At 37.9% G+C, this 16631-nt stretch overlaps 1 protein-coding gene across 4 annotated transcripts; it reads right to left on the minus strand.

Annotated features, from left to right (window-relative positions):
- Positions 1-8727: 8727 nt before the first annotated feature.
- MTERF1 (mitochondrial transcription termination factor 1) lies at positions 8728-16352 on the minus strand. Of its 4 annotated transcripts, none has more exons than XM_060157008.1 (3): positions 16308-16352; positions 15677-15739; positions 8728-11136 (listed from the first exon to the last, which is right to left on the minus strand). In XM_060157008.1, the coding sequence occupies exons 2-3, from the start codon at positions 15706-15708 to the stop codon at positions 9948-9950; spliced, it is 1221 nt and encodes a 406-aa protein (XP_060012991.1). In that variant the 5' UTR covers positions 15709-15739; positions 16308-16352; the 3' UTR covers positions 8728-9947. The 4 variants fall into 4 exon arrangements, 3 of the variants coding, with proteins under 3 accessions (XP_060012991.1, XP_060012993.1, XP_060012992.1); XM_060157010.1 differs by having other exon boundaries at positions 15493-15739; positions 16308-16344; XM_060157009.1 differs by having other exon boundaries at positions 16274-16319.
- Positions 16353-16631: the final 279 nt, after the last annotated feature.

The following is a 16631-nucleotide window of genomic DNA, read 5'->3' on the forward strand; positions in this document are numbered from 1 at the left end:
TCCATCTCGAAAGATACTACCACATATCCATCATTCAAACTAGAAATCACGGGGTTATCCTAGAATACCCCCTTCTCCCTAATTCCTTACATCCAATCCACCACCAAATTCTATACAGCTATATTATCTAATATTGGCTGTCAGCCACATGTGGCCACTGAACACTTGAAATGGGGCTGGTCCAAATTGAGGTGTGCTTTAAGTATAAAATACACATCAGATTTTGAAGACTTAGTACAAAAAAAGAATGGCAAATATCTCACTAATAATTTTTATATTGATTATGTGTTAAAGTAGTAATATTTTGGATATATTGGGTTAGATAAAAAACATTATTAAAATTAATTTCCTTTTACATTTTAATATGGTTATAAGAAATTTTTAAATATATATTTGTGGTTCACATTATATTTCTATTGGACAGTGTTGCTATAGAGTATATCCATCAAAATCTTCCAAATCTACTGTCACCACCTTCACCCAAGTCACCATCATTTCTTGCCTGAACTACTACAATGGCCTTCTTATTAATCTTCATGCTTCTTCAATTGTCCCATTCTAACTGATTCTCTTTAAATTTAGAAATCCTTTTAAAATATAAGTCTTATTATATTTCCTACTTGCTTAATATCTCTCAATGGTTTCTCATTGTCCTTAAAATCCAAGTTTCCTATCATGGACTTTGAGGCCTTGCATATGATATGATTGTAGCTTCCCATGTGTCTGCCCATCACTATCATGCCTTCTAAAGTCACACAGTAGGCACTCACTATTCTCCAGCAGCACCTGGCATCCTTCAGTTCCTAAGACATACTAACTTTATACCCACCAGGGCCGTCACATCAACCATTCCCTATGCCTGGAATGTTCTGTGTGGCTTTTTGACTGTCTCCATCTCATTCAAGTCTCACCTTATACATTAGTTCCCTAGGTGGCCCTCCCTGATCAGTCAGTCTAAGGGTTTCTGCCCTTTACTCTCCATCCAAGAACTCTGTTTCCTTCACTTTTCTCAATTTACAGTTAGCTATTTGTATGCTTAATGATTTGACTCTCTTCCTCTGCTAGACTGTAAACCCCATGACAGATGCGGCCAGGTCTGTTCAACCTACCAGTGCAGACCCAGTGTTGGTCAAGGAATTTATTTTAGGGGCAGTGTATAGAAAATCTAAGAGTAGGGATTGGTTAGAGGTGAAAAGGTTAGAGGTTAAAAAAAAAAAATGGATCCAAGAATTGCCTAGAGAAGAATATGTCAAAATTAAAGTTAACTGATACTAGAAGCTTCAATTCTGAATCATCTTTGGGAAAATTAGACTCGAATATATGATCCAGAAGTATTCTAGTATCTTTTGTTTCTAAATAGTTCAATATTGGCCAAGAGATCTAATCATTATTTTATCAGAATATTAATTTAACATATGATTTGAAGATGAGTCTCAAATCATACCTCCCCAAGTACTCCTCTTGTTTTCCTACCAGTCCTTGATAACCTTTCCAGGAACTTCTGTCAGATTGAGTGGACATATTGAGTGGAAACAATATGGGATTCCCCCACGAAGCTCTGAGCATATCATATGGTGACCTTACAAACTCAGACCAGGCCTCCTTGGAGACCAGTTCTCCTCCCTATAGCTCTCAAATGGCATAGTCCCTTAACCACAGCGGAACAGGATTGTCAAGTCTCAAATATATCTAAAAACAGGTCATAAATGGCATGTGATATGGGACACTGCTCACAGTATATTTATAAAAATAGGTTTAAAACAGTGATAATAATCCAGTGTCAAACACCACATAATTACATATGTGGTATTCAGCAAATATGTGTTGAAAAAGTTATTAATTTTAGCTAGAAAAGAGATATTTATCTTTCACACATAATGCATATGCATAAGAAAGACTAGAAAGTTTAACAAGTGCTATTTCTGGGGTATGAAGAGTATAGGTACTTTTTGTGTGTCTGCTTTTCTACATTTTCCAACATTGTGTAATTATATGATTAATACGCAATCAGGGAAAAATGTTATTTTTATAAACAAACCAATAAACTGTCAAAGCTACTACTGCACTCTTCTAGGCTCCCAAGGGCCTCAATTTTGGCAGAGACTCAGACTGCGGTAACTAAATATCAGTCCGATTGGGAAATGAAAGGAGAAAGGGGTAACTTGGGTTTCTGAAGGACCTAGTTGGTCAAGCCATTACCCAAGGGACTCCTTTGCTCACTGACACTAGGGAAGAAAGTAGAGAAGTGCAAAGCAAAATTTATCTAAGTAAGTATTAACTTCAGCTGCAGAGGCAGGAGGAGGAAAAGCGACCTTCCTTACATGATGACAATTCTGTTCTAGAGTTTGTTGTCAAGGTTTCAAATGTCAGGTAGAGTGTGGACCAGAATTCAACTTGATGAAGGCATGATTGCAGACAATAAAGACATGAAAGATAGCATTTAACTGCAGAGGTTTCAACATCTTTTGTGGCTACTATAACATGTAGGGCATGCATTGTACACATGGTGCTTTATACTAAAGGCATTTTAAATTTATTTCTAACTCTATCATTCTCCCTTACACACTGATCCTCAAAACTAGAATTATTCACCCAGTGATAGTTAAGGTGGTAAGGTCACCAAAACAGCTACATTAAATGCCATGGGAGACCCAAGAGCATACACATTTGTATGTGCAATGTCTTCTAAACAAAAAAGAAACCACAGTGGTTTATAATGTGTCTGTTATATAACATTTAGTCTTACAACAAAATCTGATTCCCTCACTTCAGATGTCACCATTAAAATCTTTATTAAAAACAAACAAGCAAACAAACAAAACAATCCTCAAGTCCAAAAAGAATGAAAGTTAACAAACTATATCAACTGCAATCACATGGAGACCATACCACCTTATGCTGGGTTTTTCGTACAGACACATAACAAACACCACACAAGTTTAAAAATGAAAATTAAACAAGAACAGAGGATCTGGTAGTATAACTGAAAAAGTTCAAAGACATGGCTGCATAATATTTTTAAGCATTAAGATTGTGTAACAAAGAAGAGAACTACAAACCTAGGTTAAAATGCAAAAAGTGCCCTAATCATATCATTTTGGAACTGTCTGAGACAATTGAACAGTAATATTTGCTTATAAGGAATGAATAACCATTCAAGGAGTACAGCTTGTGTATACTTTTAAACAGACATTAAACTATCAGGGAAAAAACTGTATACAAGAGTATCAGTTTATTTCTTCCAGCTTGAGGCTGACAGAACCTACAGATAAAATGATCCCCTGCTAACTTCCTTGGTATTTAAAGATTCTTTACTTAGTTTGAATTATCAGCCAGACTTACAGCTGACATTAGAAAACTGTATAAACCAAACTGCTATCTTCAGTTCTCCCTGCAGTACATGAACTTCTGTACACAAGTAAACACAGGGTGACTAGGACTTAGTTTTAATTCTTTTATCAGTTATTAATTACCTTTACTTGTCAATTAAATACATAATTTATATAATTTTTAACTAATTATTTTATCATACACACAGATAAACTTTAATACTGTTAATAATTATCACATTTAGCTAAATTAACAAGCTTCAGCTACGAGTATAATGCTTACATGAAATGCAGTCATATAGCTTTGGTCAGGAGAAAAAGGTATTCTGAAGAAGCTGAGCAAGTCTGAAGAGATACAATCCCATATGCAGGGAGGAATAATGCTGACCCAAGTGCATTAATTTTGCTATAGACCCTTTGGTTAATGCTCAGAGTGTAACATGACAATCAGTACTCCCTTGCTGCAGGAAAGCAAAAAGGAAGGAATGCCTCTAACTTGGGTCCACATATCCTATTTTCCTTAGAAAAGGAGTCTGTGTGTGGTTGCCTAGAGACTAAATCCAGTTTACTAACCAAAGAAACACACCAGTTCTCTACAGGGCATGGAACTTCATCAGAGGCCTTGTTCTCCTGTGGAAAAAGGCCAAAGTCTAAATTTATCTGTACTCGTGGGGTAGCAAGACCAAAGCAGGGAGCAACTGCCCTCTTGGTGTTATTTTTCCAACGGCATTTGCTCACTCCGTGTCTCATTTTGGTAATTCTTGAAATATTTCAAATTTTTTCATTATTATTTTATTTGTTATGGCGATCTGTGATCAGTGATCTTTGATGTTACTATTGTAATTGTTTTGCGGTGTCATGAACTATGCCCATATTAGATGGTGAACTTAATTGATAAATGTTGTGTGTGTTCTGACTGCTCCACCAACCAGCTGACACCCCTTCTCTTGCCCTCTCCTCAGGCCTCCCTATTCCCTGAGACACAACAATATTGAAATTAGGCCAGTTAATAACCCAACAAAGGCCTCTAAGTATTCAAGTGAAAGGAAGAGTCACACGTCTCTCACTTTAAATCAGAAGCTTAGTGACTTGGAAAACCAAGACAGATGGAAAGCTTAGCCTCTTGCACCAAACAGCCAAGCTATGAATGCAAAGGAAATGTTCTTGAAGGCAATTAAATGTGCTACTCCAGTGAACACACAAAGGATAAGAAAGTGAAACAGCCTTATTGTTGATATGGAGAAAGTTTTAGTGGTCTGGATAGAAGATCAAACCAGCCACAACATTCCCTTAAGCCAAAGCCTAATCCAGAGCAAGGCCCTAACTCTCTTCAACTCTATGAAGGCTGAGAGAGGTGAGGAAGCTGCGGAAGAAAGGCTGGAAGTTAGCAGGGGTTGGTACACAAGGTTTAAGGAAAAAAGCCATCTCCATAACATAAAAGTGCAAGGTGAAGCAGCAAGAGCTGATGTATTGAATAGAAGCTGCAGCAAGTTATGTAGAAGATCTAGTTAAGATGATTAATGAAGGTGACTGCACTAAACAACAGATTTTCAATGTAGATGGAACAGCCTTCTATTGGAAGAAGATGCATTCTAGGATTTTCATAGCTAGAGAGGAGAAGTCTATGCCGGGCTTCAAAGCTTCAAGAGAGACAGGCTGATTCTTCTGTTGGGGGATCATGCAGATGATGACTTGAAGTTGAAGCCAATGCTCATTTATCATTCCAGAAAACTTAGACTCTTCAGAATTATGCTCAATCTACTCTGCCTGTGCTCTAATAAATGGAACAACAAAGCTTAGGTGACAGTGCATCTGTTAACAACATGATCTACTGAATATTTTAAGCCCACCTACTGCCCAGGAAAAAAGATTCCTTTCAAAATATTACTGCTCATTGACAACGCATCTGGTCACCCAAGAGCTCTGATGGAGATGCACAGATTAATGTTGTTTTCATGCCTGCTAACACAACATCTGTTCTGCAGCCCATGGATCAAGAAGTAATTTCAAGTCTTATTATTTATGAAAGAAATTTTATAATGCTACAGCTGCCATAGATTGTGATTCCTCTGATGGATCTGGGCAAAGTAAATCGAAAACCTTCTGGAAAAGATTCACCATTCCTTTCTTTTTTTTAATTGTAGTACAGTTGAATATATATATATATTCTTTTTCATATCATTTTCCATACGGTTTATTACAGAATATTAAGGATTCACCATTCTAGATGTCATTAACCTTCGTAAAAAATTTTTTTTAATTAAAAAAAAAACTTCATGATTCATGGGAAGAAGTCAAAATATCAACAGTAATGGGAGTTTGGGAAAAGTTGAATCCAGCCCTCATGGATGACTTTGGGGGCGTTCAAGACATCAGTGGAGGAAGCAACTGCAAATGTGGTAGAAAGAGGGAAGAAACTACAATTAAAGTGAAGCCTGAAGATGTGACTGAATTGCTGTAATTTCATTATAAAACTTTAAAGGATGAGAAGTTGCTTCTTATGGATGAGCAAAGAACAGGGCTTCTTGAGATGGAAACTATTCCTGGTGAAGATACTGTGAAGACTGTTGAAATAACATCAAATGATTTAGACTATTACATAAACTTAGTTGATAACACAGTAGCAGGGCTGGAGAGGACTGACCCCAATTTTTAAAGAAGTTCTACTGTAGGTAAAATACTGTCAAACAGCATTACATGCTACAGAGAAATCATTCATGAAAGGAAGAGTCAATTCATGCACTAAGCTTCACTGTTGTCTTGTTTTAAGAAATGTCCACAGCCACCCCAACCTTCAGCAACCACCATCCTGATCAGTCAGCAGTCATCAACATCCTGGCAGGACGCTCCACCAGCAAGAAGATTACGACTCACTGAAGCCTCAGATGATAGTTAGCATTTTTTAGCAATTAAGTATTTTTAATTAAGGTATGTATTGTTTTTTTAGACAGCATGCTATTGCACACTTAACGGACTATAGTATAAATCATTTTCATATGCACTGGGAAACCAAGACATTCCATGTGACTCACTTTATTGCAACATTCACTTTATTGCAGTGATCTGTAACTGAACCCACAATAATCTCTACAATAATCTCCGAGATATGTCTATAACTCAATTTTTTTAAAAAGAACTGACTCTACTTCAATCAGACTCAAACCTAAAATGACATGTAAGCTACTATATAAAAAATAAACCAGGTCCTACTGTATAGCACAGGGAACTATATTCAATTATCTTGTAATAAACTCTAATGGAAAAGAATCTGAAAAAAGTATATATTCTGAATCACTTTGCTGTACACCAGAAACTAACAAAAGATCGTAAATTAACTATACTTCAAAAACAATTATATATGTGTGTGTGTATATATATATATAATGTTAATCTTGCCTGACAGGCATTAGCCATTTGTTTCTACAAAGAATACAAAGGAAGTTGTCCCTCCCCAACCCCCCCAAATAAGTACTGTATTTTACTTCTGTGCATCCCACATCCTCCTTGGCCACTGGCAACTGTTGCTGTATCATCTCATCAGCCCAGGTACAATCCTCATGACCAGCTGATGCCAATAAACTTTTATTTCCTCTGCCCATCTCCCTCACATTCCTTATAAACTTGTTAGATTTCAAAGCAATACCTCAGGAAGTATTCCTATACAACTCAGAAGACTTAAGGAATTAAGGGGGTTCATGTCCCCTTCCTCCTTCAAAGCCAGTAAAAGTGCATCAAGTCCTTACATCATATCACTCTGACCTCCTCTTTTACCTCCCTCTTTGACTTTTAAGGACCCCTTTGATTACACTCAGCCCAGCCAGATAATCTGAGATAACCTTCCCATCTCAGGACCTTAAGCCATAACAATAAAATTTACTCCCAATTTTACTACTGTACCCATACAACAGAATATTATTTGGCAACATAAATGAATGAAATACTGATACATGGTACAAAATGAACCTTAGAAACATTATGCTAAGTGAAAGAAGCCAGTCACAAAAGACCACAAATTGTATGATTCCATTTATATGAAACATTCAGAATAGGCAATCTTATAGACAGCAAGTAGATCAGTGGTTGCTTAGGGCTAGGAAAGTAGGAGGGGGATAATGGAGATTAACTGCTAATGGGTAAAGGGTTTCTTTTAAAGGGCACAAACACATTTTAAAGTTAGATTGTGGTGATTATTACACAGCACTATGAGTTTTTTTGGTTTTGGTTTTGTTTTGCGGTATGCAGGCCTCTCACTGTTGTGGCCTCTCCCGTTGCGGAGCACAGGCTCCGGACGCGCAGGCTCAGCGGCCATGGCTCACGGGCCCAGCCGCTCCGCGGCACGTGGGATCTTCCCGGACCGGGGCACGAAGCCATGTTCCCTGCATCGGCAGGTGGACTCTCAACCACTGCGCCACCAGGGAAGCCCCAATATGAGTATTTTAAAAAACTGAATTGCATACTTTAAATTGAATTGTATGGTATATGAATTATACATTGATAAAGCTGTTGTTAAAAATACTACTGTATTTATTATGGCTACCATTGAAAAGTTACTATGTGCAAGAAACCTTAGAGACCCTATAGCATCTGATTCTTAACAACTCTGTGAGGTCAATTTTTCATCTTATAGATGAGAAAACAAGTTCTGTAAAATTATTTACACAAAGTTACAGAGCTGGTCAGGAATAGTACCCAGATATACTACTCTAAAGAAATGTCTCTATACAGTCCATGCTTTCTAAATTATGCCATGCTTGCCATCAAATACTTTATTGGAAATATAAGAGATCACTGACATACAAATGGCCTTGAAAAAACAGGCATTTGGTTTCTATCACTGGTGGGAGTAAGTTTTTTTGAGGCATCAATGATAAGAAATAAGGCTTAACACAGGGAATTATACCCATTATCTTGGGGGGCGGGGTGTGTGTGTACCTATCTTATATATACCTATAATGGAGTATAATCTGCAAAAACAATACTGAATCACTATGCCGTACACCTGAAACATAATACTGTAAATCAACTATATGTACTTCAATAAAAGGAAAAAAAAGGCTTAAAAGGTTAGCGTCATTGTTACTTAATTCAAAATCCACATCTAGAAAATAAATGCCGCTGGAAAGCAATTAAAAGTAATTAAGCTCATATAATTTGTTCCTTCTCTTTCAGTTTATGTCAGAGCTAGACTGTGAATGTCTTCAAGATACAGATGTCATCTGTTTGTCATTCTTTAAGTCAGCGCCTCTAAAAATTCTTGGTTCTTTGTATTAACAGAAACACCAACAAAATATAAATATACAGAAACCATCATTATTTCTTTAAACTACACTCATTAGGCAAAAGTATTCCTTTATTTAGATTTTATTACTTACATTTAGTTTTTTATACATACATTTAGAGGAAACTACAAACACTAACTTATTAGCCATTCCAGAAAGATAGGTGGATAAAAAAAGTATAAGAGGAAGAAATACAGATACTATACTAAAGGTACACTTCTTCACCTAAAATGCAACTAATCATCCATTTAGTTGTTATATTAGTCTGTTTGCTGCTGTAACAAATTATCACAAACTCAGTGGCTTAGAACAACACCAGTTTATTATCTTTTGGTTCTGTAGGTCTGAAGTCTGACATGGGTCTCACTGGGCTAAATTCAAGGTCTCAGCACGGCTGCGTTCCTTTCTGAGGTGCTAGTGAGGAATGCTTCCTTGCCTTTTCCATTTTCTAGAGGCTACCTGCATTCCTTGGTTCATGTCCCCTTCCTCCTTCAAAGCCAGTAAAAGTGGGTCAAGTCCTTCTTACATTGCATCACTCTGACCTCTTCTTTTACCTCCCTCTTCCACTTTTAAGGACCCTTATGATTATACTGGGCCCACCCAGATAATCCGGGATAACCTCCCCAACTCAGGACCTCAAATTAAGGTCCTTAACTTAATCACATCTGCAAAGTCCTTTTATAATGTAACGAAACATATCCACAGGTTCTGGGAATTAAGACATTGTTATCTTTGGGTAACCATTATTCTGCCTATCACAGTTGCCCTTATCTTCAAAGAAATCAGGATATACCCATAGTAAATTGAGCCTAAACTGGAGGAGTGGTGGGGCATACTAATGGTTTAAATAGAGTACGTAGAATTTGGGATGAAAAATTCCTCCTTTTTGTTGTCATATTCTTACTGACATTCTATTTTGAAGATGAACCATAATTAGATACGTGGAATAATAGGAGAAATAGGTTGCCATTCAAAACCATGATAGGAAATAGAACTATCTAAATGAATCTGTCGATTTTCAAATCTGAACAGAAACCAAAAAAGTTTATTTTGTACTTTCTTTTTACACATTGTTCTGCCATAGCACTCAGCAACTACCATTCATACAAAAGCCACAGCCTATATCATAAAATTGGGTGTTGTACTAATTCAAACTACAGAAAAGGTAGCTGGGAAGACTATACCAGGGCATAATGACCATTAGTTTTTATGAAGCTTTAAACTAAAATATCCAAAGAAACATTATATATGTATATGTGGTTAAGAAAACAAACCTCCTTTTTGAAAGGTCCAAATTCAAAATGAAATTATGTCACTACATTATAAGACTGACTTCTGCTTAATTCCCCAGAACAACATTCTGTCTAGTGTTTAACTTTTTCAATTTAGCGTTATATCTATTTTGACTCCAAGACAGAAGACTGATGTTTGACGTACTCAAGTTATAGCCAGCATTTACCAATTCTTTGATTCGACTTTTTAAAGTGCTTATGCTTGAGTCCAAAATCCGAGGATTTTCAATTATTTGTGAAATGCTAATTTTTTCTTCTATGAGGCAGTCTATTTTATCACTAAACTTTTTCTCTCCCAAGAAGATCACATCTGGACAGCTTAAAACAAACTTCCGTATCTCTTCTGTAGTACACCCAAGAGAAAGCAGTCTTTCTTTGATATTTGTGTAGTTTCTTCTCATACAATCATTGGAAAGGTCTAGGATTTTAGCTCCTGGACCATGTATCAAAGCAAGCAGCTGTTCATTGTTCAAGTTGAAAGCTGACTGTAAAAATTCAATATTAGTTTTTACCCGTTTGGTGCTCTGAATTAAGATGAAAGGGTTTTTAAAAATTATCTTCCTGACAAAACCTGTGGGATCATTGTGACCCAAAGACAAACAGACTTCTCGCAAAAATTCAACCATCTGTTTATTCAGCTCGAGACTATTGGAGAAGGTACGTGGGGCACTGGTCAACAATCGACAAAGGCATTTATGGGTCAATCCAACTGAGTAGAGGAACTCTATATTTTTCTCTAAGTTTAGGTTGTTACTGGACCGAAAAAAGGATTCAGGAGAACGTTCCAAAATAGCTACAATTTCAAGGTCTGATGTCACAATTCTTCTCCACAGATCCCACCGATATGAAAGACTTTCAGGTGTGCGTGTCATGGCTCGTGGATATCTTGATATGATGCTAGCAATCACTTCTTTGCTAGCTCCTTTAGACAGAAGGAATGTCTTCAGGTTCTGCTCATTAGTACCTCTCCTATTAAAAACTCCAGGCTGTCGTTTCTTTGCCATGTCAACATCTACTCCCATAGTAAGTAAGTTATTCAGCAGTTCTTCATTTTCCAAAGGTTCACTGTCTGCATTATCACATTTCATACTGAAAAGCCTAAATGAAACTGATTTAAAGAGGATTTCTGCTGAAAATCGGATCATCCAACATCTTGAACCAAAAAGAAAGTTACTTCTCATATACAAGAGGTTTCTTGGTGCCATAATGGTCAGGTAGCCCAAACCTTTTGGAATGCTGTATAAAACAACATATATAATATTATACAAACACACATGTTAAAGAGATAAAAGACCATATTATGACCCTGTAAGTATCATGGTCATTTCTGTAAGAAAACACCTAGGGATCCAGCTCTCCTGGTGCTGTGGTAACAATCCCACCACCACACTCCCACTCCCTAGCTCACTGCTTCTGATTATCTGTGGGTCAGGGGCCACTTCTATTCTTAACATAAAGAAAAGCAGTACAGCATCATCACTGCTCCAGAATTATTCCTGCCTTTACCTTCCTCTTTTTGTTTGGCCTTGCCTGCCTTGGCTACCCAAAACCAGTTGCCCCTCTCCATCTCTGCTTTATCTTCCTGGTTTCCAAACCTTTGGTTTATTCCTACTAATTGATGCTTTCAATTCTGCCTTGTCTTCTAACTTACTAGATCTTTGGCCTTGCCTCTGCCCATAGATACCAGACTTCTTTGCCTCTGTTCTCACTTCCTGGTTATCAAACTCTAAATCTAGGGGTCTTCCCTGGTGGCACAGTGTTTAAGAATCCGCCTGCCAATGCAGGGAACACGGGTTCTACCCCTGGTCCGGGAAGATCCCACATGCCGCGGAGCAACTAAGCCCATGCACCACAACTACTGAGCCTGCGCTCTACAGCCCGTGCTCCGCAACAAGAGAAGCCACCACAATGAGAAGCCTGCGCAACGAAACGAAGAGTAGCCCCCACTCGCCACAACTATAGAAAGCCCGCGCACAACAAGGAAGACCCAACACAGCCAAAAAAAAAAAATTTTTTTAAAAACCTCTAAATCTAGCCCTGAAAACCAACACTTCATACTACCTAATTTCCACCTTAAACAACTTTTTCTAGATTCATGGTACTCTTTAAACCCATGCTAACATTAGAACCTTAATTCTTATCTTACATAGCTCCTGATCCCAATCTCCATGTCACTCAATTTACCCTAACGTCCCCTTGGTTCTTGGGTTAACCCAACAACTCCAAACCAATTTTCATCTTCATAATGATCTAGCTGGGATATTTCATACACACAGTCCACCGCATGTGGAACTATAGAGATGGGATGTAAACATTTTAAAAGTTACTTTTGCCATTCTCCTCACCACCATTTTATAAAAGACTAACTCAGGGCTCTCTGCATCTGTGTCACAGCACATGTAACTTTGATCAAGTGACTAAAACCTTGATAACTCATTTTCCTGATCATTTAGAAATAGAGCATAAATTGGATGAACTTATACATGATAATAATCATAGGTCCCTACTAAAACAAGCACCTCTATTTATAGGAAATATTTTATGAGAAAATTAACAGAAAAGTTTTCTTCTGTTATCCAGCTTGTCAGATGGTTTATGTTCCTAAGTTGTTTGTGGTCTCAGTCATACAACAACACGTAATACTTTTTTAACTGTACTTTCTCCTTTTCAGACTATACAGCTGTGACAAACTTAGTTCTTGATTCCTAATTACTTACAACAGGCTCTTATCACTTAAAAGAGGCATTTCCTTTCTCCTCTCTGCTAATTAAGCATAAAATAGAAAATAGAGATAAATGGTTCCAACTCACCACTAATATCTCTGGGCTTGAGATACTGCTTTCAAGATCCATATAAGAAAAGCTCCTCTGTGTCTGTCCTTTTAATTACTACAATCTAACAAGAAATTGGATTATGCCTACAGGCTGGGAACATTCCTGTAACTCAGATAATCCACCAATCATCAAAGAATTAACAAAAGATTCCAAAACTATAGATTCAAATAACATTCAAACAAAACGCAAAACACTCACAAAGTAAACATCAAACAGCAAAAGCACATTTTAGATTGCCCTATACTTTGAGTTCATTATTTCTTCATGTCTCCATAATACCACATACTACTCTATAACTACATACTCTTCCAAAAATGCATGAAGATAGGAACTTAAAAATAAGATCCTCCTAACTAAAGAATGAAGGCTTTACCTTGCCCTGCTCAACAACCTGCTCTCTCTTCCAGATGCTCAGGGTGACCTCTACTGGATAATGGGACAGAACACTGACAGCTGTAGATAAAACCAGTGCTTTCCAAAGAGGGGTGAGAGATTATCCAATGGGACGCAGGTAGAAAACAGTAAAACTCCAATTTATATTTGTCTTGCCCTTTTAAAATTTCTACTTTTTACATGTTTCATAATGTAAAAATGTATACAATATAATAGTACTATAAAACATGTATATAACTAATTAGTAAATAAATATACCTATATTGGAGGTACATTTATAAACCTTTTTATTAAGATTGTACATGTTCAAAAATGTCTATGACTACTACCCTAGACTACACTCTACTCTTGAGAAACAGGGCTGAACGAGTCACAGAAAATTCAAAAGAAATTCTACTGATGAAAAACTGAAAGTAAAAATAGATGCCAAATATCTTAACAAAAGAGGAATAAATTAAGGTTTCTCCTGAATCTGTCATAGGGGGATTTTGTCTTTGTGTATAGTTTATTCTCCATGGAAATATCTTTCACACAATTTAATGTCCAAAACCAAACTGAGCATCCTTCCCAGCCCCAAAACCAGCCCTCCTCTAATGAATGAAATCACTATTACTCAGTAATCACTCATGATAAAAAAAATCTGAAAGTAAGCTTTGGTTTTTTTTCTCTTCCTCAACCCGTTATTAAATCATGTAGATTCAGCTTCTTCAGTACCTCTGAAATCCAATCTCTCTACTCTTTGCTATTCTCTCAGACTATAACAGCCACTTAACTTGCTTCTCCAACATCAGTCACTCAAAACTGCCCCCACAGTACACCTGTAAAACAAAGATGTGATCATGTCCCTCATTCCCTGATTCCCTGACCTCTGTAGCTGTCCCCTAGGAGGTAAAATCTTCAGATTGACCTTTCTAGCTATCTCTTCTATTCTACAACCTCACAACAAAGCACCATTGCTCTCAAATCTCAGGTCCTAAACATCCTTGACCATTCTTGTCTCCCAGCCTTTTTTTAAGCTGTTCTGTCTTTCAGAAAGGCCTATCCTCCTAATGTCTATCCACAGTACAAGATCCCATTCAAACAGTATCTTCCCACAAATCTTTAACTTAAGAAATACTTGAAGTTGAAGTGAATCATTTGTTTTATAGTAATTTGTTACTAAGAGTCTAAAACTAAGTGCTCTATTTACATAGGGGAAAAAAAGAGCTGAACTGGACTTAGAACTAGCAACAAAAATTTGGTTTTGATTACAATACTATAAATGCAATAAATTGACCCCCCCAAAATGGTATGAACAGTCTTAGCTAAGCCTAAAAACAATGGTAACTAGTATCAACAGCTGGTAAACATATGAAGAAATGGGGGGAATTCTCAAATATTACTGTTGTTAAGGAATTTGGTACCATCCATCATATCTTTCAACCCAGCATTTCTACTTCTTGGAGATTATCCAAAGGAAATACAGGACAAGAATACACATTTGTTATTTAAAAAAAAAAAAAAAAAGATGACCATTATAATATTACTTGCTACAGCAAAAAAGGAACCCAAATGGCCACCAATAGTAGAATGATTAATAAATAGTGGTACATGTATACAATATAATACTACACAGCCTCCTTTTAAAAATGAGGCAGAGGCTTCCCTGATGGCACAGTGGTTGAGAATCTGCCTGCCAATGCAGGGGACAAGGGTTCGAGCCCTGGTCTGGGAAGATCCCACATGCCGCGGAGCAACTAGGTCCGTGAGCCACAACTACTGAGCCTGCGCGTCTGGAGCCTGTGCTCCGCAACGAGAGGCCGCGACAGTGAGAGGCCGGCACACCGCGATGAAGAGTGGCCCCCGCTCGCCGCAACTAGAGAAAGCCCTCGCACAGAAACGAAGACCCAACACAGCCAAAAATAAATAAATTAAAAAAACATTTTTTTTAAATGAGGCAGATCTAACACAATAGAAAGATGTCCAAGACATTCTAAGTGGCAACCTGCTTAACAGTACAGTGGCTAGGATAATACCACTTAAATAAAAAGGGGGGAGGGGACATTAATATATACAGAGAGGAAAAAATAGAATAAGTTATTTTTCAGTTTTCAACACAATAAAGTTAAGCCTGATGAATATCAATTTATTTTACTCCTTTAGCATCCAATCTCCATTCAAAATACTATTACATCTAGCGTGGTGAATAAATATTTAAGCAGCCTAATGCAAGAAGTACCAACTGCCTCAATCTACGAATTTCAGAACTAATTAATATTCCATAACTTATTTCCATCTGTCTCTCAAATTGCCGTTTTTAATTACCAAAGCAACTATTCCAAGAGCTAAAGGCCAAAATTAACAAATACACTGAAAATCTCTGTACCTGTAACTTGTGAGGTCTAAGGAATAAAGGAAGATTTATGAGCCCCTATGCTCCACAATTCCCCGGACAAAGGGGCTTTTAATGGAAATGGGTAATCACTGGTTCCAGGCTTCTACATTCCAGTTAGTCTTCTTTTGACAAAACGAGCTAAGTTTGGAGATATTTACAGCAATGAACTTCTCACCTCATTTGTCTTAAGGAAAGAGAACTTTGCATTCCTCCAGAAAAGCTGAAAAATAGCTGTTTCCTAGAAATGGAAAAATAAAAGGGGCGGGGATAAAATAACGTCAGGACTTGTAATACAGAATAAGGAGCTCAATCTCAGCTAACGCTGCATAATGTTCTCGTGAGATGCATAACCTCTTATATACTAGGCATCTCTCAGAGATACTGAGAAGAAAATGGCAAGTACAAGCCCGAGTATAAGAGGTAAAGGCGGCAGAATCAGAGTATAATTTGTAAAACCAGAACTAAGTGCTTCACACACAATATCTTACTTAACATCCACAACTTAAAAGGTCGGCATCATTCCTAAAATTACAAAATCAGAAAAAGCGCCGAGCTCCCTTACTAGCTTGACTTAGCTCGTTGAAGCAAGGTTCGAACCCAGTTGAGTCTTTAACTCAAAAATTCCACGGGTATTTCCACGGGTTCTTCCATCCCTCTTCCTCCCACAAAGAAACTCTACAAGGGGCTGCACGGGAACGGGACTCCGTTACACATCACAGTCACCCAGACCCGCTTCTAAAAAGAAAGCGCACGCCGGCAGCGAGTCACCGACCTCAACTTGGACTATAACTGGGCGCTACAGATACCTTTACTTTCCCTTCTGGGGTCTGGAGAAAAACAGAGGAACGGAAGTGGACAGGAATAACTTCCGGCGAGGGGCCGCGCACAGAGGTGACGTCACCCTCCTGGCGCCCCCCACCCCCGGCGGCCACGCGGCCGCCTTCCATAGCCTGACGCTAGGGCCCCGGCAGAGGGCAGCAGGAGACCGCGATGAGCGCGGGGAACCGGTCTTCAGGTCTGATTTTGGAGGGCGGGGCGGGACTTGGAGATTTCCCAAGAAATATATATTTCCCAAGAAGTCTCTGTTATATACGTGAAGTTTGCAGCCTGCTAGGATGATTACGCTTATT

The sequence above is a fragment of the Lagenorhynchus albirostris genome, chromosome 8 (assembly GCF_949774975.1).
Source record: "Lagenorhynchus albirostris chromosome 8, mLagAlb1.1, whole genome shotgun sequence".
In the NCBI taxonomy this organism is placed as follows: domain Eukaryota; kingdom Metazoa; phylum Chordata; class Mammalia; order Artiodactyla; family Delphinidae; genus Lagenorhynchus; species Lagenorhynchus albirostris.